Source organism: Sceloporus occidentalis, unplaced genomic scaffold (assembly GCF_023333645.1).
Source record: "Sceloporus occidentalis isolate IW3139 unplaced genomic scaffold, rSceOcc1.0.p SCAF_50, whole genome shotgun sequence".
NCBI classification, from domain to species: domain Eukaryota; kingdom Metazoa; phylum Chordata; class Lepidosauria; order Squamata; family Phrynosomatidae; genus Sceloporus; species Sceloporus occidentalis.
This window is the reverse complement of record NW_028317030.1, coordinates 4536191-4560907: the sequence shown is the minus strand read 5'-3', so window position 1 is coordinate 4560907 and position 24717 is coordinate 4536191. Positions and strand designations below refer to the sequence as shown.

General features: G+C 39.4%; 1 protein-coding gene across 2 annotated transcripts in view; it reads right to left on the bottom strand.

Moving 5' to 3' along the window:
- Positions 1 to 24717, bottom strand: part of LOC149288678 (exocyst complex component 6-like) — an 82614-nt gene that overhangs the window by 8273 nt on the left and 49624 nt on the right. For both annotated transcript variants that reach the window (XM_089491471.1, XM_089491473.1), the window contains 2 exons: positions 16593 to 16734; positions 11249 to 11322 (listed from right to left, as the gene is read on the bottom strand). In XM_089491471.1, the coding sequence (XP_089347597.1) occupies positions 11249 to 11322; positions 16593 to 16734 (216 nt within the window). The remainder of the gene's footprint in view (positions 1 to 11248; positions 11323 to 16592; positions 16735 to 24717) is intronic.

Sequence of the window (24717 nt, the reverse complement as noted above, 5' to 3'; positions counted from 1 at the left end):
GATAGCATGATAAGGACTTGGGGTGTTTGTCCAGTAGACTGGGCTCAGATAACAGAACTACCTGAAAACATTATATCAAGGTGCAAAAACTACCAGTGTTTTAAAAACTCATTCATTTACTGCATAATCGCTCTCTATGATCATCGGGATATTATATATAAAATACATATTTAATAACATTCATTTATAGAATTTCCTCTGCAAAAAAAATCATTAAGTTTAATAAAATGTTTTATAGATTAACAGACCTTCCCCGGAACAATCCCTGCACTCTGCATGGATCTATCATATGGATACCGCACTTTACTCAACATATAGAGACTGAACCAATCCGCACAGCTGGAGCCAAACCCATCGAATAATGCAGACATATTGCTGAAAACGAAGTCATCGTCAGATGTCCTTAGTGTCAGACTCACCGGTCCCGTTGTGCATCAAAAAGCCTTGGATGGACCCCAAAAATCTGGGATTCTCCAGCACTGGGGTGGTTGTAAGGGTCCTTGATATATATCACATATAATATTGGCTTAATCTATGCAACGACCAGAAAAATCTTTCCCCCCCCCCCCAAATGTTTTGGCTTTTAAAAAGCACACTTCTGCGAGTATAATGGACAAGTCCCGCTACGACTGCAGCAATTAGCGGCTGATATAATTGAGCTCCCTTCTGTTTTCTCATTACATCTCTGATGAAATTTGCCAAGAATAATCCAGGAAGATACGCCGGAGCTGTAAGGGGGGGGGGGGGAACAATGGCTTTCAGCGGGACTTCTGACGTGCCGGAGAGTATGTTCACCAATTAGGCCAAATTTCAATTGGTTTTATGCTACAATAGTGTGTTTCATTATGCTGCCACCTGGTAACAGGGGAAAAAAATCCAAAAAAACACCCTAAAAATTATCTATATTAAAAAAAATAAAAGAATTTGCCTAGTAAGAGTCATTTTAAAATAATAAAGCATTTACTCCTATCAAGGATCGATACTTTTTTGAATTTTAAGGAGAAATACTATTTTTATGCTTTAAAAAATGAATTTGAGTTTTAAGATACTGTAATAGTGTATTTCCAAAAGTTTGAAAAGTTGCCTTATCGCTATGGCAACAACCCAGACCTCTATATTTTTCAGTCAGGGGAGATCAGGGGATCTCTTCAACTTGCCCATGATCACGACTGTTCCGGGAAAAGCAAGACAGCGGGGCTGCGACCCTAGACTGGACTGTCCAGCAACTTTCTAGTTAATCATTTGTTCTAAACACAAGAGAAGGCAACGTAAATAAGTGTTTTTTTTAATTAAAAATACCAAAAACTGTGAAAATCAAAAAAAAATATATTATATATATATATATATACTAGTGTGAAGTTTTGATCTGACTTTAAATATCAACCAGCGATATAATCCTAAAACATTAAATATGAAATTCAACATTGTTAAATGTAAAGTCATGCATTTGGATAGCAAAATACTCCTAAATTACAATGGTAAATGGCGTCAGATCTGAAGTAGATTTGGGGGGAGGGGGTTACTAGTTTCCACCAAACCCAGTAGCCCCATCCAGGTTAAGAAATAGCTGCCGAAGCAGAAATTACCGGTATATGTGTTATTTTATTGGTGGATGGCTCTTGCATAGGACATTTTTTGCCTTCTTAATTATTTAGTGGTTGATCAATATATATACAAATATAGAGAATATACAAAATGTTTGTAGTTCTTCAAATGCAGCTTCTCTGCCCGAAATGGAAAAGCGTAAGCCTAAAGGTTTTCTTGGATTTTGAGTAGGAGAGGTCTGAGACCCTCTACCATCTAAAGCATTAATAGATTGTGAGCTCACAAGACCAGGGCCCTCTTCTCCTTCTGGGCCAGTATATCTTAATGCCATTGTCAATTTTAATATTATTGCTCCTCTGTCCTCTGTTATAACCCTACAGAATCAGATGGAAAATGAAATGTAATAATGTAACAGTGCCTCGAAGACTAATCTTTTCATGGTATCTTGATGCTCAAAGCCGGAACGCTGCATTGTAGTCCAGGAGGCACCGGAAAACTTGCAACGAGACCTCCAACTCCCAGTGGTTTCCGCTGCACTCAAGAGGTCTAAGGTCACCCGATTTACTGATGGAGATTTGACCTCCCGTCATGACCTAGATCATTAAAATAAAACCATGTAGACTTCATACCCAATTGGACCTGAGATACATTTAATATCATTGCTACTTTTAAAAAAATTCAATTTTTGGAAGATGAATTTTCTCAATTTAAATCAAAATAAAAAAATGTCCTCCCTCTTTCAGTAGGAATTTCTAATACAAACTGCTCTGCCCACTGTGTGCCCAAAACCCGCTGCCTTAGTCAATGCCCCCAGCAACTGGGATCGTGGTCACTGCGGTTGCGAGGTCATCCCATCAGGATTTCTTCTTCTTCACGGGCAACCTTTGAGTCCATGGCCTCGGCCTGCGTGTCCCCAAACACAACCCCCATAATGGGTAAACGTGCCATGTACTGCGATATACTATTTCAGTTCAATTGTACTGTTGATGACATCACTTTCCTGTTTCACAACCACGATGATCAGTAGAGTTCATTTTACGTGACGGTAAATTTTTCCTTTACTGAGAGGGTGGTAGATAAATGGAACAGCCTCTCACCAGAGGTGGTAGTGGCTAAGGTGGTTGATGGATTATAACATGCATGTAATAGACAAACGGCTCCTAAATCTAAGACGTAGACCGAGGACCGACTCTTTACACGGGCAGACCAGATGGGGCTGATCTGCCGTAAGGAGTTCGCTTTTAACCGTTTCTGTACTGGGCTCTTCTCTTCGAAGGGAACACTGATAAATGCATCATATTAAGATGTATTTGCATTTTTTAACTGTTTACGCATCAGAATATGACGGAGAAGAAATAAGCCCGCTTGCCACAAGATACCGCATGCTGGGATACATTGTATCGTTTCTGGAGGCGAGATGTCTGCAAAGACTCTTATAAAAGAAGCTATAAATCTCGGCCCGGGTACAGGACACTGATTTAAGAGGGACGTGCGGTTTGGGGCAGAAAGCCATATACCTTGAAGTGACTGTTGATCGGAGAGTACATTAGTTCCCATATATTTATCACACATCCTTCCTTGTGACTTTGTCATTAATATCATCCGTTTACAAGCCGAAGTCGTACATGTTCCCGGTGATTTACAACGGCCTGCAGCGCAGACATCTAATTACGGCACTTTTACCGCTCTCCAACGGGCAGCCGTACGCAGCATATTTAATCGGGTTTATGATAATATGCATTTGCAGGCTGCGTAGAGAGCACATTGTGTAGCGGTACATGCCATTCACTTATAGGGACTTGTATACATTTACGATGATATATATGTTAACTATGTTAACTCTTTCAGCTCCAAAGGAAGAGAGCTTCACAGCAGATCCATAAATGTTGATGTGCTGCTAAAAAAAAAAGCTTTTTAGGGTATTTCATTGGCCTGTTTGTTGGGTTACAACTCTTAAGACCCTTAGCCAGCCAAAGGCTATATTTACGTTGAAAAAAAAGACCTAACTCCTTCAAGTTCAACCCTTGCTTTCGATCCAAAAGAAGGGGGAAAAACCCCGTAAGAATGTGGTTTTCTTTCTTCAGGTGGTACAGACGTACCTGGGAACGTTCTAAAAGAACCGGCCCTGAGACTCTTGAACTATTAACCCTTTAATTGCCCATCGTCAAGATTCTAGGTAGTGACTCGCCAAATGTCAAAAAACCTTGACTTATCGTTATTTAAAGATACACTTAATTGAGTCACCTGTACTCAGGCAGGGATATCAACTGTAACATACCGGAAGCAAAACACCAATTGGGTATCGTAGATATGATCACAACAGTGTAGAGTAGGAAGGAGTCATCTCCAGACCGTGTGACACCCTGAGGTTTGGGCAAAAACTCTGGGACTCAGAGTCAAAACAGAGAGTACCCAGGTATCGTTATAGGACCTTTAACTAAGCACAAGTTTTAAGTAAGAAGGGTTTGGTCGCTAAACCTGGCCAGTCTCATAGTCAGTTCAAAGCAAATGATTATGACGCCCAAGATGGATTATATATAATGCTCAGTGTACCACCCACTCCCACCTACACCACACTTAGTTAATAATGCCTTGACCATTTTCTCCCTGTCTACTTATTTTCCAGGTTATGCCCTGCAGAGCAGAGCTCGTCGCTGGCCTCCTGAACATTTTAGATAAATAGAACATCAGGAATTTAGTTCTTTTTTCTGGAAATATCTGTAAATTTGTAACATTTAACAGGGCTGGCAGATCAAGCTTTTCTAAGCAAAAATCTTTCATTTTCCAAATTGCTGCCCGGATTCTGACAAGCGCCTCTAGCTGACCTAAGCGGCGGGGGGCCACATGCATGAATCCGTCCAGCCGGGGGTAAGGAGGCCCTCTTGTTTTCTCTGCTGTCTATCAGAGAGAAGGTAGTGAAAACGGACCTTCTGGGTCTCAGATCTCTTCCCTATTACTACCAACACCAAACAGCCAGAGCCCTTCTTTATATTTAGGGTAAAACGGGGTCCCGCTCTCAGGAGGGCCCTGGGCTCCCACCTATCCCGCATTCTGTAAAGGAGTCTGCTGTGTTGTTGCTGGGTTTCTATTGCATAGACATAGTCGCCGATGGTGGACCCCGACAAAATATGAAGTTCCCCAGGACCCCAAACCCCACCAGGGACAGCCCTGCACACAGCATGTTCTAAACAGCATTGTACGACACTGCGAGACATTCTCCACCATCGCAATAACAGCAATATTAATGCCAACATCAAACTTTGTGCCTAAAATGCATTTATTTTTATATATTTATATGTATTTTTATATATTTATACTTTGTATATGTTTTAAAATCGCATTTCTAGTGTAAAAAATGAAGTTTAATATCACTTTAACCTGGAACTGTCATCTTCACAGCTTTTACCATAACTAAATCGATTTACGGAGATCATTTTTTATTTTAAAGTTGATTAGATAACGGGAGAAGAGAATCAAACAGTGAAGAATGTTTAGCCACGGTATACCCATAAGGTGAGTTAATAATCCATATTATAAATATATTATTTTAATGGCTTAACAGCATTACACAGATTTGCTTGTGAAAATGTGAAATGTGTGAAAAGATTTGCTTTCCCCCCCAAAAAACCACACAATACACGCGCATGCGGGACATCAAAGTGAACTCGTTCATGAATCCTTTAGAAAGAATCCAACATTTATTATTATAAAGGCCGTCTTAAAACCGTGTTCTTTGGGAGGCAGAGAGAGAAACGTCCAGATGTTCCTTAGACAAGTGCCCCGGAGAGATGATCACCTTCAGTATTTAGCAGTCAAGAGGGCCTTGAAGATGATCGCTGGGTACTTGCGAACTGACAAGCGCAGGACAGGGTCCTAACATCACGCACTTCATATCAAAGAAACAGTTACAAGTCTCAAAACATCAGAAACGTCCGCCTAGAAATCATTAGGCTGTCTGCTCAACCTGTCGAAATCTGATCTCCTCGCTCACTCTAATAAACTGAAAGATTACATTTTTAACACAGATTAACTCTGCACTTTAACCCTTTAGCCATTATGTACTTGGGCTTTTAAACAGCAGAAATTACAGGGTTTCATTTGCCTAAATTATTGATATACCTATGTGTGTGTATATAAATATATATATATACATACCTTTATATACACTTCTGTTCAAAAGTGTGGGGTCACTGTCATGGAAAACAAGGGTTTTCTAACCATCAATTCACTTTTTAAACTTAAACTTGAATCAGCCATTGGAACACAGGAGTGATGGGAGTGATAAAGGGCCATTGGAACACAGGAGTGATGGGAGTGATAAAGGGCCGTTGGAACACAGGAGTGATGGGAGTGATAAAGGGCCATTGGAACACAGTAGCGATCGGAGTGATAAAGGGCCATTGGAACACAGGAGCGATGGGAGTGATAAAGGGCCGTTGGGACACAGGAGTGATGGGAGTGATAAAGGGCCACTGGAACACAGGAGCGATGGGAGTGATAAAGGGCCATTGGAACACAGGAGTGATGGGAGTGATAAAGGGCCGTTGGGACACAGGAGTGATGGGAGTGATAAAGGGCCGTTGGGACACAGGAGTGATGGGAGTGATAAAGGGCCTCTGTACGCCTATGAAGAGATTCCATAAAAAATCAGCCATTTCCAGCTACAATAGTCATTCACAACATTAACCCCGTCTGTGCTGGATTTCTGATCCATTTCATGTTATTTTAATCAACAAAATTGGCTTTCTTTCAAAAACAAGGAAATGTCTAAGTGACCCCAAACTTTTAAGCAGCAGCAGCGTGTATATTCCTGTACTTTTCATAAGATGGGCAGATTTTAAAAATAAATCGGTAAAGAGCAGGCCGTAGGCACAGTATTTTTAGGAATAAAAAGCTTATCCACAACCCACACTAAATAAAGTGTAATATTAAATGTAGTAAGAGAAACTGCGTGGTTTTGGACTATTAATATGGCTAAAGCTTGACAGGCCACCATCAGAACGTAAAGGTTTCATTGGACTCATTTTGGAAACTTTGGTTGGCAACTTTTCTCCATTTAGCTCACATAAAAAAAATGTTTCCACTTTATATCGCCAAGCTTGCCGTATGGTGGAAACAGCAGCATACCTCCCAAGTGTCTCTCTAATTGAGAGGACAGTCCCTTTCCCAGTAAACATTCTGAGGTCCTAGAAAAGAAGGACATAACTAGTTATCTAATATCAGGACTGGATATGTCCATTACTCTTCATCTGTAACTGTTTTGTTTTACTGATATCTAACATGTCTATCCTGACTAGTAAGCTAGTGGAACTGGGATAAAAACATTCAAAAAGTTATATTATATTATATTATATTATATATATATATTATAGATATACACACACACACACACACTCGATTTTATCTTGTATCTTGTGAGCAGAACCCTCTTTACCTAATGTATCAGCCCGTCTATCAGTCACAATGTATAGACTGTAAGAATCGCTACTTATATTGTTGGCCCTATATAAATAATAACCAATAATGATATTAAAATAATAATAATAATTCTTATTACTACTACTAATATATACCTAAAATAATGATATTCCTCTTGATTTAAATTGGAAAATTTATTTATATATATATATATATATATATATATTATAATTTATTTTTTATTTTTAGAGTATATGGTACTCCGAAGCTTAAGCAAACATTTTTCCAATGAATGAGGTCAGTGATACAATCTCAATGCACTGCTGGGATTTTGGTGATGGTTCCACAAATACTGCTGTTTAAATTACAAATACTAAAAATGTAAAGTAGGATCTCTATGTCACGCCGGCTTCTCAGGGTCTCAAATCGTTAAGGGGGGATTCCAATAAATGGGAAGGGAATTAAGGTCACGCGCTGCCCAACATACATTCCTTACAGAACTCAACACATCTCTAGAGAGCAATTAGGGTTTCTCAAATGTGTTATGAATTGTGCATTAACCTTAACACGAAAGGACGTCAAAAAGGTTCCCATTTAAAAAAAAATCCGTCTGGAACAGCTAAAAGTGTGAAAACTGAGGTTTCCTTTGGTGGTTTACTAGTATGTCCAAAATAAAATACACATTTATATCTATGCCTTACAAATTGCAGTAAAAGAGCCAAAAAAATAATCACACACAAAATTAGAAGAGACTAAGACACTACCACTGGGGTTCACGGGGTTAATTTCTGTGTCTTATTATTATTATTTTTTATTTCATACTTGATCTGACTCACTATCAATGTAAAGCAGGGAGACAGACTTACAAAGCCAATGCTTATCACATGACCCCTACCCACCAATGGGGTGGTGAGGGAGCCTTCGACGGAGGCGCACGGAAGTAATTTCCTTGCAACGTTCCATGATGTGGTTTACGTGACGGCATGGAACGTCTGCTTGTGTCGATGGGTTAAATATAATTTTAACACACTAATGGCTGGCGGAGAAGAGAACACCCCAGACAAATCCCCACTAATTACAGAAAAGACAGTTTCAAATAATTTTTTTTCTTCCGATTATTTAGGAAAATGAAAAGAACTGAAATTTGCCCGGAAACTTGTCCCTACACGCATTCTTGAGACGCGTTTAATCCCCGGCCTTCGTTTCAACTTAAAAAGTTAATACATTCGACACAGAAAGTAACAACTTTGAGCAAGACTGTTAAACTATGATTTACCCTTAGACAACAGGGCGACTCGATGTTTAACTAGTTAAGTACCAAAGGGGTGAGGAACACACAACCCCCCCCTCCCCAAACATTTGTATAATAAGATAGCTGGGGCTTTAAATAGCAAAGCTCCCATTAAACGTAATGTGTATATTTATGTGATGTATTTATCCAGCTTAATCCCACACATTGAGAAGAGGTAGAGATTGTTGAGATAACTGGCTTCCATTAACAAGCCTATGATTGGCAGCAAGATGGAGCATTTTTGATGTTCGGGTCAAGTCTTCTTTAAAAGAAGGGCAATCCTGCTGGTTCAACTTTGAGCTCCAGACTGTATTCAAGTCCCAATGCTCCAGCCTCGAAGCTTTGATATATTTCCAGTCCCCCCCCCCCCCTTGTATAAGACCCTACCTGTCATCAGCTCCTCTATAAAGAGGCAAACACATCAGGGATTTGACCTGGGGGCCACAGTCCGGGTGGGCAGGTAACTATTTAGCAGCGGAGGAACTTCCTTATCTTTCATAAGCTGAAACGCAGGCAACAGTATCGAGTTTGACCCAGAAAACCAGAAGCTTGACCTTTTCAATGAGGAACGTCTCACTTTTTTTTTTTTTTGCAAATGCTTGAAAAAAGCTGTCATTCGACGTATTAATGTGAGTGTATCGCAAACGTCTCCCCCCCCAAAAAAAAATAACAAACAGAAAGGGTCCGAAGGTGAAATACCATAATGATACTTAGATCATAATCTTTGTTTCCTACAAAACATCTTTGAAGATATCCTTCATCAGCAAAGTAAATCGTCCTGAGATTATGGATACTATGAAAACAATCCGACAAACCCATTCTGTCATCACCGTAGGTCTTTCTGGGCCAAGGGTGGACTTGAGAACGGGTTTAATTGTCCTACCGGGCCACAGAAGTGGGGAATCCAGTGGGATTTGCATAAAGTCGCCAAAAAGGTAAGGTGATCCCGATATGGTTTTACAATCCAAGGGTTCAAATTTATGCCCCGCAGCGAACGCCTTATTGTGGATGCTAAGGATGCAAATATAAACTGTCGCGTATAAAGTCGTGTGTCTGAAATGTGAAAGTTCTTCTCAGCTCTAGGTGTGAATTCAATGTTATATCGCACTATAATACCCTATAAACGAACATGGTTTTATGCGAGAGAGATTTTAACGCAATGCAGGAGATTCACAAAATTAGAACAATGTAATTTAGAATCTTTTCTGAACCAGAAGTTTCCAGATGAGAACGGTTATCACAAAAAAGGGAGATCTATATGAAGGACATCATGTTTATACATATTTAGATCAAATATAAATTAAGGCTGATTCAATAATAGATACTATTGTTCCATTAAAAATCAGCCGTTTCCAGGTACAATAGTCATTTAGAACATTAACACCGCTGGATTTCTGATCCATTTCATGTTATTTTAACGGACAAAATTTTCTTTTCTTTCAAAAAACAAGGATATTTCTAATTGACCCTAAAGTGGTAGTGTATATATACATAATGGAGAGAGAGAGAGAAAGAGAGAAAAGGAGATAAAAAGAGAGAGAAAGAGAAAAAGAGAGAGAAAGAGAGAAAGAGAAAAAGAGAGAGAAAGAGAGAGAGAGAATATATACTGTATATGCTACATCTGATAATCTCATTGAGGTTAGTTACCAGCACACTTACAAAACTTGCGCTTTTTAAAACAAATGCACAGACAGATTGGGTATTTATAGTGCAATCAAAACAGCTTTGTTCAAATTACTTCTCAAATATTCTCACCAAATCATATCGTTTGTCAATTCTAACCTTTCTGCATAGTTTCCCGAAACAGGGTCTCCAGTTTTCAACTCTTGAGACTCAGGGGAGTGAAATCCTTCCAGTAACCCTGACATTAGACCCCCCAAAAAGCCCATGAGGATCTTAACAATGTAGCATAAGTGTTAAGATATGCTGTTTGAGGCCCCGGTGTCACGTTCCATGTCCCTAAGCTGAGAGGTGGTGGCCGTTACAAAGTACATTGAAAGATTTAACGGCTGTAAATTTAGGTTGCAATTGTTAGTAAAGATGCTTCTAATATTTATGTAAATGTGTCCATATAAATGTAACATTTCCCCAACCAGTACATGTCTAAAAATCATTGAGAATGCACGGCAGATTAGTGGTGCAGGGGGAAGGAATTTCCCTTTGCACATTAGAACTTCCTGGACACTTTCTGAGCAGAAGGTAAATTAAAATACAAGAGGATGTGAAGAGTGCAAAGGAAAATCATTCCCCCATCTGCTAAAGAACAAATGCGATTCCTAACATTTCCCAGCAAGGGTAATGGAATAATTACTTATAAAAATAAGACTTAAGTCTTATACATACTGTATTGCCTTGAAAAAAGGTTTCAAAGAATAATAATATTATATACGGTAGTATGGGAGCTAGCTAGTCTATTCAAGTTCGTATGAAAAAATTATTTATAACCAATGACATACTCAACCGTAGTCTAATTAAAAGAAAAAAATCAGACAACAACTAGAATACTCTGTCGAGAGGTGTAGAATTTGTCCTTAAGCATAACATCATAAATTGATAAAACTATTATTTTATTTTGTGATACTTTTTTTCATTTCTTCCTAGAATTCACACTGAATTGACAATTGTTACCGTAACCTGCTGAATTTTTATAGACACTTTCTTTTGTAGCATTGAAGCTCTTTTGGAAATATTAATTAATTTAAAAAAAGAAGAATACCCCCAAATATTCAAATTTAAAAAAAATAAATCAGAATGTTTCCTCCAGTGACGACAATGTGTTTAAAATAATGTTTTTTTTTTATGCATTCATTTTGATTTTTTTGGTCAGTTTAATACGAAACAGCAAAATTTAACAGAATTAAATAGATTTTCTCAATTTAAAAAAATGAATTGCTCTAAGGGCTTATAGTAACAACCATGTGTTGGGCTAAATATTACCCCCAGTATAAAATAAACACTATGGCGGAGGAGGAGGACTTTGGGTTGATTTCTTACTTGTCGGAGATCGATGAATGCTAACTGGAGCGTATCCTCCTGAAATCCTGGAACAGGATCGGAACTCGCGAATACTGCAAGCAAAAAACACGATAAAATGCTTAACGTTGGATTGAAAAACAATAACAAATGATACAGATTGTCGTTAATGATATTGGAAATGAAATGTATTTTATTCATATTTAGCAGCGCACTGTCACTGTACACGTCAGAGGACCTCGTGTCGGGGAGCAGTGGAATACAGAAAAGCAGCCGATCAGAATTGATACGGATCGACAAGAAAGAAGGAAGAAAGGGAATGAAAAGAGGATGTCAGAATTTTAGAAAACAATCAATTAATTCCTTCATTTGGAAAAAACAAACAAATTATAGATGAGCCAGTAAACAGTTTGAATAATATTTAAATAATATTTTGAAAAATATTTTAAAATCTTTTTCCTAATCTTCTTGTGATGCATTAGGCAGATGAAAGCAGAAAAATCTTATTATATATATATATATATACACTCTTTGACCAAAAGTATGTAGACGCTCCTCCAAATGAGTTTAGGTGTTTCAGCCGCACTCATGGTTAACAGGTGTATAAAACCAAGCAATTATTCAGCCATCTCTATAGACAAAACACTGGCAGGAGAATGGATCGTACTGATGAGCTCAGTGACTGTAAACTTTAAAATGGGATTTTCAACAAACTAATATAGGTGTGATGGTCAGGTGCCCACATACTTTGGTCATATATAGATTATAGACATTACAAAAGTTTGGGTCACTCAGCTGTTTTCATGGAAAACAAGGAAATTTCTAGCTGTAACATAATCGCAAAAGCTTTTTTTTTTTTAATGATCAATTAGCATTTTAAACTTAAACTTGGATCAGTGAACACAACGTGCCATTGGAACACAGGAGTGATGGGAGTGATAAAGGGCGATTGGAACACAGGAGTGATGGGAGTGATAAAGGGCCTCTGTACCTCTATGATGAGTTTCCATTAAATCAGCTACAATAGTCATTATTCAACATTAACCCTGCCTGTGCTAAATTTCTGATCCATTTCATGTTATTTTAATGGACAAAAACATTGACATTTCTAAGTGCCCCCAAACTTTTAAACAGTAGTGGATAAATATATCATATTCCACAGTGCTGTAGAATGGGTAAACATTTAATAAAATAAGACGCCACAGATCTGTTTAATAATGCATCATTTTTGGTAACACATCCTTGTGTGTCCTACAGACCTTCTGTGTACCCACTAACGGTACCAACTACTTTTCTCCAATGAAATCCAAAATGTGCATGTTTGCTAACATTATATAAACAGTCATATTAAATATTACACGGTAATTATTAGGTCAAGGGTTCAAACAGCAAGTGTTTGATTTTATAAACCCCCCGTATAACCGCGCACACCCAGGGTAATCTCTGTTCTTAGACTGTCAATCACCTTGTCCCTGATTACAATGCATTTTGAAGCATTTTTTACGTTCAAAGTTCAAAAACATAAAAAAAACGCTATAATCTAGGGAAAGGCTTATTCGTGCCCCGAGGGGAATGATTACTGAGGGATTTTGAATGATACTAATTCTCTAGCTGTCAACATATTTTGAACATCTGTTTTTATTCCAGAATTCACACAATAAAATATCCAACCCCTAGCGAGACGCCAATTAAAGAAAAGCCTTAACAGGCTATCAGGTGTGGGCAGGTCGGAATGCCTTCTTTCTCGTTAAAGTATAATGTCACCATTCGGAGGTCAGGAGGGGAAAGGTATTCTTCCTTGAGAAAAAGCCCCAGATGATCACGGTTTGGAATCCACAGCGTAACAGCAGCATGGCTGTCTCAAGATCTCTTGCCGGATTCCAGGTTTTTCCCATCTATGTGGCCCATTTTTCCCTGTTGTAAGGTCTCAAACGTTATTCAGTCCTTGGTCTTCATGTATGATAGCCTTATACCAGCCCTATGTGTGTATCTATTCCTTCATCGTATAAGGTTCTACCATCTCTGCTAGAAGACTGTTTCATTTAACTGCCAGACGCACAGTAAGACTATGGATCCAACCATCCAAAGGAAACCCAGATTGGACTTATTTGCTCAATATGCTCTGTTAGCAGTAATAAAGTTGTAGAGGTATCTATAATGTTTAAATGGACCAGCTGTTCCATTGCCCAACCCATGATGATATCATAGCACATACAACTTGTGGTCGGTACCCAGCTAACTACAAAGACTGGGGTGCAGAGAGACACAACCCGCTCAAGACTGCCAAGGCTTCAACCCAAAGGGACTCTGTCAAGCCTAAAGGTCCTTTGAGTTGAAATGTTGACTGCCTGCACATGAGCCCAGCCAGACCCTGGACCACCTTCTCCTGCCCAAGGACACATAGGTCTCCGCAAGCATGCTTCTACAAGCACAAGGACTCCAAGACAGATGGATTAAAGGGCATTTTAACTGTCTCAGTTTTTGCTGATTTGGCTTTTCTCTTCTGGGTCAAGCTGGGCCAAGACAGGCATTTGGCTCAAGACAACAACGGCTGCCCTGATCTATTGGAGAGATGCAGTGTGTGAAGACCCAGATCCCTCTGTGTACAGGATCTACTTAGAATATGGACTTTCCCCCTCTACATCTTGTGTAACTATTAGGATCATTATTATTTTACACAATGAAGACTTTAAAGTGCCTTTTTTAGTGCAATACGGAAAACAATTAGCCCACTTTTCTCCAAAGGGGGTAAAAAACCTTTGGATTTCCGCTCATCATAATAAGGGTCGTCTATGAACGATTTAAAAAAATCATAGAGAGACAATTACAGCAGAGGGTGTCTTCCAAGATAAAAATGAAAACCACAAGACGGAATTGTTTTCACTGCGACTAACGGAGACAATGTAAGTGTCTGGCCTGAATCACGATCTTGCTGAAAGATCTGGTGTACAACAAGCTGTTTAGAGCTATCAACAACACCGGCTGCATCACGCGTCACGTTAACCATTCTCCCATGAAACGGCCTGAAAGAGTAAGCCAGCCGCAAGCACCTGCAAATCCATATGTGACAAATGAAGCAGCTAAACACGCAAAAATAAAAAAAACAAAATTGAATATCTAACTAAACAAGAAAAGCCAGCGACAAATGTAAACGGAAAGTCCCTGCGAAAGATATCATCCGAGATTGGATCTAAAGCTTTTGCGGTGATACCATCTGTAACGTAATAAGCATACCTGGGAACATCCAGGCTCCAGCTACCCAGAGCAGGTGGGCGGTCCCGCTGATGCAGGTGGGCGGTCCCGCTGATGCAGGTGGGCAGTCCCGCTGATGCAGGTGGGCGGTCCCACTGATGCAGGTGGGCGGTCTCGCTGATGCAGGTATACTGGCCCACATTCATTAACTGAGATAAAATGGGGATATACTGGCCCACATTCATCAACTGAGATAAAATATATCCTTGTTTATTTTTTCCCGTTGCAATCGATGTGAAAATTGCTATTCAATTAGTTGTGAGACATTTATCTCCGCCGCTGTTGCCAGTAGACTCGGCTGGTAGGTTTTTTGCCAACCTACCGAACAACATTTCGATGGTCTGACAAAGTGATGTAACCCACTAGATGCTGGAAGAGTTAGTAAACCGTTGTTACAGGGTTAATGTATATATTTGTTTTATTATATATGAAAATGGCTGTCCTTAAAGGGACCGTTTACTCTCTTTTTAATGGGAGTGCTTTCCCCCGCCTGCAGCTGGAGCCAAACACATCTCCTACGCGGCAAGTAGCCAGGGGGTGAGAAGAGGGGCGAATGTGTATGGGGGGTCCTGCATTTGCAAGAGAGACACTGTAAAAAATTAAGGGGGCCACGCATCGATCACATGCATTAAGGCCCCTTTAAGTGGGGACGCACAGGTTTCTGACACCCCGAGCGCAGTAATATCTCCGGTGATTTATACATCGCACCGAACACATAAAAATTCCGAGAACATTTCACAGCAGTTTGGAAACTGAAAAAAAATATATCCGAGTTTGGCAGTCATTAGACCGCGAGCATTAAAATGTAGGATTTTCGTGGACACGTCTCCCCTTCTGTGTCTGTTAAACCTAAAAAGCCATTTATCAATACAGTAGGAAGCCACCTGCCATTCGTGAGTTATTTGAACACCCTGAGTGCTAATGGAAATGTCACTGTTGTGGCCATTAATCCCGAAATGTCAAAGGAGAGAGCTGGAGGAGGCCAATGAGTAGAGACATAAATCACGTCCTACATAGGGACGCTGGGAATGTGTCTGACAGCCTTTATGAATGGAATGCTTCGGAATACTGAGATTTCTATTCCACGGTCCCCGTGCTAGCAAGCCACTGCTTTTAATCCACGGTGTTAATCCGTCATTAAATAAAGACGGGGTGTTTCTTTGGAACGATCTTGTTCTTGTTTTGTAAAAACCCCTGGGTTCAGCTGGAAAGGTTCAGAAGAGGTCGTTATAAGTTGAGTTCAATATTTTTCTTTTTAATGTGTAGTCCTGTACAGTAGCTTAAACAAATCATACAAGCTGGTTTGATCGATGCGCGGGAGGTGGAGCGCTCGCTACACAAGGTCAGAGGTCAATGCGCTGCATCAGAGACCGCCACGCATACATCAGAGACCGCCACGCATACATCAGAGACCGCCACGCATACATCAGAGACCACCATGCAAACATCAGAAACTGCCTTGCAGCGAACACAACGTGCCATTGGAACACAGGAGTGATGGGAGTGATGGGAGTGATAAAGGGCCATTGGAACACAGGATTGATGGGAGTGATAAAGGGCCATTGGAACACAGGAGTGATGGGAGTGATAAAGGGCCACTGGAACACAGGAGTGATAGGAGTGATAAAGGGCCTCTGTACGCCTATGAAGAGATTCCATTAATACATTAACCCCGTCTGCTCTGGATTTTAATGGACAAAATTTGCTTTTCTTTTAAAAACAGGAAAACTTCTAAGTGACTCCAAACTCTTATACAGTATTACACATACATTACATGACGGATGAAATTAAGGTAGGCACGGACTGGGATATGGCACACCGGGAAAATGCCCAGTGGGCTGCTGATCATAGAAGGCTGGTAGATTGGCAGGCGGTCAACCAAAATACAGCTCATTGACTACAAAATGATTGTTGTCTGCAGAAATTGATATTGAAATAAAAGATAACTAAAGTAAAAATTTAGATCAACTGATCAAGGTAGATCTGCTTAACATTCTTTCCTTTAAACCCTGGAACACTTGCATGAAACAGCACATTTAAATTTAGGAGATACGTTCATGATGGACTTTTTAGTGAACAGATTCACGTAATACACAATAGGTTAGGTACTTACATTCACATTGTATGACATCTAAGTTAAATTGCTGGATGGCTCCCATGCTTATTTGCTTCAAATCAGTGTCCAGGAGCATTTGGGTTAGAGATGTGGAGAGGTGTTTGCAAGCGGACATGCAAGCTGTTTGAGCAACTTTCCCCTTAAAACAAGAGCACACAACACAATCAAAATCTTGCTTTACACACATTAAATAATAACATTGCTGTGAACGTCCAGGACATCTTGGGTGCAAAGTTGTGGCTGAATTAAAATACGAACGTATTAAAATATTCTAAGAAGAAGGTTGGGTTGAAACCTTAGACTAAGAGCGGAAGGGTAGCTTGCCACTATCGACATATGGCAATTACCTTCTCCTCAAACATATGACCGGCTAACTCGAACAAACCAACTTATTGGAGATAGATGATATGCATATTCTACGTGGCCAACTAGGTGGTTAACAAGACCCCATGGAGGCTTCCTTGATAGGTGTTAGAAGAAAGCTTATGTGATCGTAAATATTATTCCTGACAAAGACATAAGAAAGTCCTAGTACTTAGATAAATGAACTCTGCACATGGCTTATTAGCTTCCACTCACTTTTAAAGGCCAACATCTTTGTAGAGTGATCTATCCCAATCTAAATCACCAATTCTGATGTAACATAACTTGCCTGCGCAAGTAAACTGGAGGACAGATGTGACGACATTAATTTGGTAAACAAAACTCTAACATACAGTATAGTCATACAAACATCATCTTATTCCAACTAATTGAGGAGCGATGATCCTCAGCTCAAAAATACTTTGGGTATTTAATAAAACAAGGCGAGAGTTAGGCACAGCGGGATCCCTCTGCACTTGGAATACAGATGATGGACGCAAATGCATTATCAACTCCCTGGAGCTGAACGACTCGAGGGCAACTCCCTGCCCATCCAGATCATCTGGGCTTCCCGTGTTGCGTTCCTAAACCAAGTCCCCTGTGGACATTCTACCATGTGGTGCCGGCAACAGTAAATTCCCCAATCTGATCCAAGTAGGAGCTCAATTAAGCAATACTCAAGATATGACCCCCTCGAGTTTTAGGTGTCCAATTCTGGGTGTATACAATAAATATAATGCTTTTCTCCAGCAATTCTACAAGGGTGTCTAAAATGTACTGTTTACAATAACAGGATCTTCTTTATATAATCATCTCTAGGGTCTTTCACATACTTGTAGGCTACTTTAGAACTGCCAATACACCTGAGGGTTCGATTACAAGCCCTACACATATTATACCAGGTAGGCGAGATCCATATTTGTAGCTATATATGTTTGTACACATATTGCATGTGTTGTAATTGTTACATTGTTGATCCATCTGCTTTGTGTCCTCCAGGAACGCACTATGGATCAGGAAGTTTGGGCTTCCTGTTGTCCTCATCCTTAAATCAAATGGGTCAATGGCCAGTGACCACTATGGGTTGTCAGCATGACGTGCCCCTGAAAAACTGCACTGGGTGTAAATCTGCACCTGCTTTTAATAGTTACTTGTTATTGTTTCAATTGTCATTGTTTTTCACAAAAGTCCCAGAGAAGTTAATCAGTGTCCCGGCTCCCCGACTCCTACAAAGTGAGAGAACTTGGTGGTCCCAGCCGCTAACTGCTTACAAAGGGTCCTTGGGAAACTCTGAAAAGTGGATAAATGCTGGACTACGCTCAAACTGGGGGGGATTTCTGAGACCCTAAGATCAATTTAATATTAACCCTTAAAGAATCTATTCCAGTGACTCGCTTATGATGGAAACCATATTACTCTAAGAGTTTGTATAAATGTTATGAATGAAAGTGAATGAATGACTTGGGATTCTCAGATATTATTAAATGATTATTATCATCGTCATCTTTTATTTATATAGCGCCAACAATTTATGCAGCGCTTCTTACAATACATATATGCAAATATATTGCATATATGTATTGTAAGAAGCGCTGCATAAATTGTTGGCGCTATATAAATAAAAGATGACGATGATAATAATCATTTAATAATATCTGAGAATCCCAAGTCATTCATTCACTTTCATTCATAACATTTATACAAGACTAGAATTGACAGAGTAAGACAAACAAATCAAAGTAGTATATGAAGAAGTCAGCCCCAGATTGAGCGACTCTGAGAATCTGCCCATTGAAAAGGCCAAACCCTGAGAGTTGGCAGGTATGACTACAATGAAAACTTAAAGCCTCATCAAGGTATAGAACTATTTACTAATGAAAATTTCCTAACTTTAGATTAAAACATAAAATGATTAAAAAAGAAATAAGCATTATTTTGATACGAATGATCTTCTACCCAAAGGCAGTTCCATGTTCATCAACTAATGGTAGTTATAATACCCAAGGAAACACAGCAAGCGTACCCAATGGTCCACACTCCGCAGTTCATTTAATTACAATGTGATATGTTGCGATACCTAATGAGTATGTCATTTTGATTGAATGGAACAACTAGCGCGTTTTGGTTTAATGTACTACTCCATTAAATAAGCTGTGTCTTCTATTTATTCTCCCGTGATAATGAAATAGAAGTAGAGGCAGACAAATAGGTTGTCAAGAAAAACTCCAAAACACAATTTTAATGTAAAAAAAAAAAAAAGGACAGAAAGCATCCCATGGAGAACTAAATTAATTTAAATGGAACATTTTCAAACATGAAAGATTTATGTTCACAAAATAGAAGACATTCGGAACATCGTCTAAACTGAATAGTGTTTTTTGGCTCGGGAAAATAAAAGGTTCAGGTACCACGAAACTCGGAAGATCTGCTTTCTTATCAAATAAAGGGATTAATAGGAGAAGGTGACTGATATGGCTATAACCTCTCTATTAAGATATTCAATGGTAAAATATATATTGTTTCTCCCGCTAATCAGTAGGTGCTTCTTTTAGAATTTGTCACTAAAATAAGAAATCAAAATCTTGGTATGACAATGGAGGTGGGTGAGCCGGCCAGTGGGACACCGTTGCGCCAAAGTGGGATACAGGTTGAACCACGGTAACCCCAGGGCAAGTATAGGTTAGGATAAGCTGAGCTAAACTTGCCTTTGGAATACCAGGGTCTTCATGAATGATGTTCCAGATGTTCAAGAGGACACACAAGTTAAAGGGGTAAAGTAAAAGAAAGAAGGGGTAAAGAAAAGAATAGAAATAATATAGAAAGCCATGGAGGTTAATATATCAACTAACACTGACAATCCAAACAATAAGACAAAAACACACACCCAGTACAGGTGCATAAAGCAACACAACATCCAAGCACTCCATTCAACCCGAAGAAACTCATTCACCGGAAACATGTTGGCGGCTCGGCTTATAACAAAACAGAAATCGTCACATGTTTAGAAAAGCTTTTCTGATGGTCTGATGGCACTAAATTGCCTCTATTTACACTTTGTAAAGTCTCGGGTTCCAGCAGTGGTGCTCACTGTTCCATGCTGCAAGGAGGAAGGGGTCCATCTTCACAAAACTTGGAGTAACCTTCCCCAAAATCAGATTGGCTAACGGTTCAAAATGATAGCTCTTTGAGCCAAGTTAATTACCATAACCCTCCCTGTCCAAGATGGGCTACTGTTTATGCATGTAGAGGGGTTTTGTAAAGGGTTGTAGCAGTCGGTATATTGGCCCTGCATGTTAACCCTATCAGTAACATGGACAGGGTTCCAGAGAGCACAGCACATTTTTGTGTCTTTGGCCGTCTACCTATATAACAAATGTTGAAAATATGTATTAACGCATGCATGCGAAGCTTTTGCATAATGATGTTTCTTTATTAAAACTAGCTATAGAGATATTTACTATAAAAGCTTCCCTTGGGCAAGCAGTGATTGGCCTGTGGCAGAGGCTGTATTAACTATTCCCATCCCGAAGTTCTCTACCTTCTCTTCCCCACCCTTACAATGTGAGCCAAAGAACAACAAGCAGCAACTTCACAATACAGGAGATAAAACTTAATGAGGAGATAGATAGCTAGATAGCTAGATAGATAGATAGATAGGACAGTAAAATTCAAAAGATCCATATTAACTGGAGATCAAAATGCTTATCATACTATACTATCAGCAACCTAGAAATCTCCATTTATCATAATCTCTTTGTGATTCCTTATGCTTGTGAAGATCACTAAAAATCATTGCTTCACTTCCTCTAAAGCTTATCTCAAAATAGGAGCAGCTCAAGGAAGAAAGGTCTATAGCATCTTTCCCCAAAAATGCAATATATAGAGAGGGAAACTATAAAGCTTGTTAATACTGAACACTGGGGTGGACAGAGAAAATATACTTCATTCCCAAAAAAGGTTGAAGACACCTGCTGCTCCCGGGTCTAAATGTCTTAACATCTTCTTGACTCCTGAAATAATGCTGAAACTTTAGTTTTCATGAAAGAAAGTAGAGATTCTACTAATGTCTTGAAATTCTAAGGAACGTGGAAATCTGCTGACACACTTAGTCCTCTCAATAGTGACCAAAAGCTTTCATTCTCTGGAACAATTGTGGTCAAGAGATGTTTGGCTGACAGGAAATTCCTGAAGGGTCAACCATATGCAACTGGACATGTCCCATTCAAGGTAGCGCTGTCTAGGGCCAGGCTTGGAGTCTTAAAGGCTGCTTTCATCATCCAGTCGAATGTCAGTCAATATGATTTATGGACTGCATTCAACTAAGTCAAAGCAAAGTGAAAGAGAAATATGACTACGCTCTGCTAATTTGTTTTGTATTGAGCTACTTACTACTCAAAGACCCGATGTCAGACCAAGATCGGCAACACAATTAACCAGCCGGTGACAGATTCATCCATCCTCCCTGCCAGACCGTGCCAATCAAGGACAGCGTGAGGCGACATTCGGTGAAATCAGTAAGAGAGCCTTTTCTGTGGCTTTTTTGTTGATTGACAGTTTTTGAATTTAGTTTGTAGAGATGGGCCATCCCTTACCCACTGGCTTTTTACTGCAAGCTGTGAAATAAGTCTTTTACTGCCAATCATGGGAACAATGAACCAGCACAAATAACCAACCCCCAACCCTTTAGGTAAAATAACACAAGTGGGGAAGAAGAACTTAAAGGTCACCTCACATGAATAGCGTCTTAAAGCCAAAAGCACTGTGCAAACACATAAAATTCTATGCTTTTCCCTTTTCCCATCTATCTCTCCATCCATCTCTCCATACGTGGTCTTCTACTTAAAATAATAAAAGAATACTAGAACCACTTACACCTCAGTGGGAAAGTTACTGGTCAATCAGCCTGAAGAAGCTCCTTTCCAACCAAGGCTGCTCTAGCAAGTTTTACCATAGGGGTTTCCATCTTGTGTTTACATAAGGGGTGAAGAATGACCATGGTCTAATGGTCTAATGAAGTCCTGTGTCTTCATCAGTACCTCTTCACCCAAGGTCACAGAGGATAAAAAGAGCATTTCGTCCGGTCATACTTGCATTCTATGTGACCACTATCGTTACACTCCGATTTCACTTTTTTCCAAGTAACCTAATTGACCTAATGATAATTTTTTGTATAATTATGAATTAAACTCTGCCAATGGTGGTGAGTTATGTCTTTCCAAAATAAAACTTATTAGAGATCTTTATCTGCTAATTTGCCCTATAGATCAGTTTATGTACCATGATTGGTAAATAATGTCATAAACAATCATATATGCTTGTAGGGTACTATTATTTATACTCTATAAGCCAAACTTCTTACCATCTGTAGTATTTGAAGCCCACAGAAAAGATGCATTAAAGCCAAGTAGACCGCTCTGGATATCCAATCAAGCATCAAGGCAGATATTAGCCAGAGGGGCTCGGTGTTAAGTGTTAAAAATAACCCCTTTATTTATACCCCCTAATGATTCTTGTTTAACATTACAAAGCTAATGTTATTTTCACAGCATGGCTTCTCTAGCCATAAGGGGCAGCTCATATACATACGTAACAGAGGGGCTTCATCAGGAAAGGTCAACTGAAAGCTGAAGCTTATGAACAAGTATTATTGCAATAAACCCTCTCTCTGTGTTTATGTAGATGTATGTGCGTTATCATACTCAGACTTCTAGTAGGTCTCGGTCACGGCTGGGTTCGGCACTCTATCCATGTCACTTCAGTTTTTCACCAAGCTAAGATTCCAATTTCCCCAAAAACAGAGCAGTCTGACACCATATAGAGATTGGGCAAACCCAATAATGAAGACCTGAACAGAAAACTAATGACTTAGATTCATGCTTCAATTAAATATTTTAGATATTTTAAAATGTCTTATTGTCTTAAACAGTGACAAAAACAGGAATTTCTTTCTGCAGAGGTTAGGAGTCAAACAGCCATATCTGGCAGCCATTAAATTATTACTTAAAGTTCTATGTAAAATAATAAAAAAATATTTACATGGCTTACTGGCTCCATGGATGTGTGGTACCCCAAAATAACATGGCTAAACCTGCACTCAAGGATCTCACCTCTTCTAGAATTAAGACCATTTGGAGAGGTAGTGATTTTCTAGAACTTCCTACATTAGATAAAAGAGTTTTTCATTTTTCCTGGGAGGGGGTTTAATTGCAATTCCATATATGACCACTAGGGCGTCTCGTTTATCAAGGACTTTGGGCAGGATTCACACCTTAAATGGACCCTTCCTTTGTTTCTTTCCTAAATTGAGTACAGAGTCCCATTAGATGACGTGAGATAACAGGTTACCATGCATTGAGGGTTTTGCGCTGCAAAGTCCTGGGGGAATTACTGCAAGAATCGCCTTTCTCCCCAGCTTTTGCGGTAACTTGCGCATTTATGACATCATTACTGGTCATGTTGTGCAAACATCACAAAGACCGTGATGCAAATCAGCGCTCAGACCTGGCCCTATGTTTGAGCTCAAGCTTCTATCTCCAAAAATCGGCGGAAAATAAGACTGTATGCCCTTTGAAAAATAAGTTTTGGGTTTTTTTAATATACAATGTATCCATCTAACAAAATGGAAAGAAAAACTTGGGTATAGTTCCTTTTATCAACTTTGGCTGCTAAATGAATATTTGGCATCTCAAGTACTGGCTGAATAAAATACAAGTATCGCATCTCAATGAAAAAGAAAACGAAAAAAAAAACCGCTTAAAATATTTACCGATTTTATTTGGTTTATTGTCGCTTAACGATAGGGGCCTAAACTAAAACCATAGCAGCTGAAAACGATAATTAAATCCCAGAAACATATGTTGGGAATCGGACTTGCGGTTGAGAGCATGTGATCCCCGATTCTGAAACCTTTTGGCATATTTAACAAGAGTAAAATATAATCCCCCCCCCCTTTAATTCTTATCATCCGAAGATCGAGATACGAATCTCTACTCTCTGGGGAGGGGGTAGCTATTAAGGATTTGTTAACCCTACGCTCAAACCGGAGTAGGGTCTTTGGTCTCTGAAAAGGTTAAGTCTAAAACTCAACGACTTGGATCTCTCGGGGAAGAAAAAAAAAAAATCTAATTAGATTGGGATATCGCTGAGATTCTGATACGATCTTGTGAAAGATTAGACAAACAACAGAGATGCTAGCAGAAATTTGTAATAGCAGGGTTCCCTATGCCAGTAATTCATTCTGGTCATGGTTAAAATATGTACCGGCAGCTTTATCACTTTCTCATCAGCACATAATATTAAACCCCCAGCTCAAATACAAGCAAACACCCTTACTCGGAGCTTGCCTAGGAAAGGTCATTGTGTTCCTCATAATTCATCTTGTACTCCGGTGACATTTACTGTATTCCCAGCAAATTAATCCCATCCCGCAGAAGCCGGTGAGCATCCGTATTCAACTCCTTAGCAGCAAGAATGTTAACATACAATGCAATATTTTTTTTCTGGCAGGAGTAAAACAAAATGAAATGGATCAAACAGAGAGATTTACAAACGTTATCTAGGCAATCCTTTGTACCTAATGTATCGGTTCGTCTTAGTCTGTTAGCTCTAGTTTTGTCAGACCCTTTGAACGCATGGACTGTAAGGAGCGCTGCGGACATTGTTGGTGCAATATAAATAAAAATTTAAAAAATAAGATACTACAATTTGGTTAAATTATTTTGGCCTCCCAAAGGAACACAGACCAATGTAAGATCTGGTG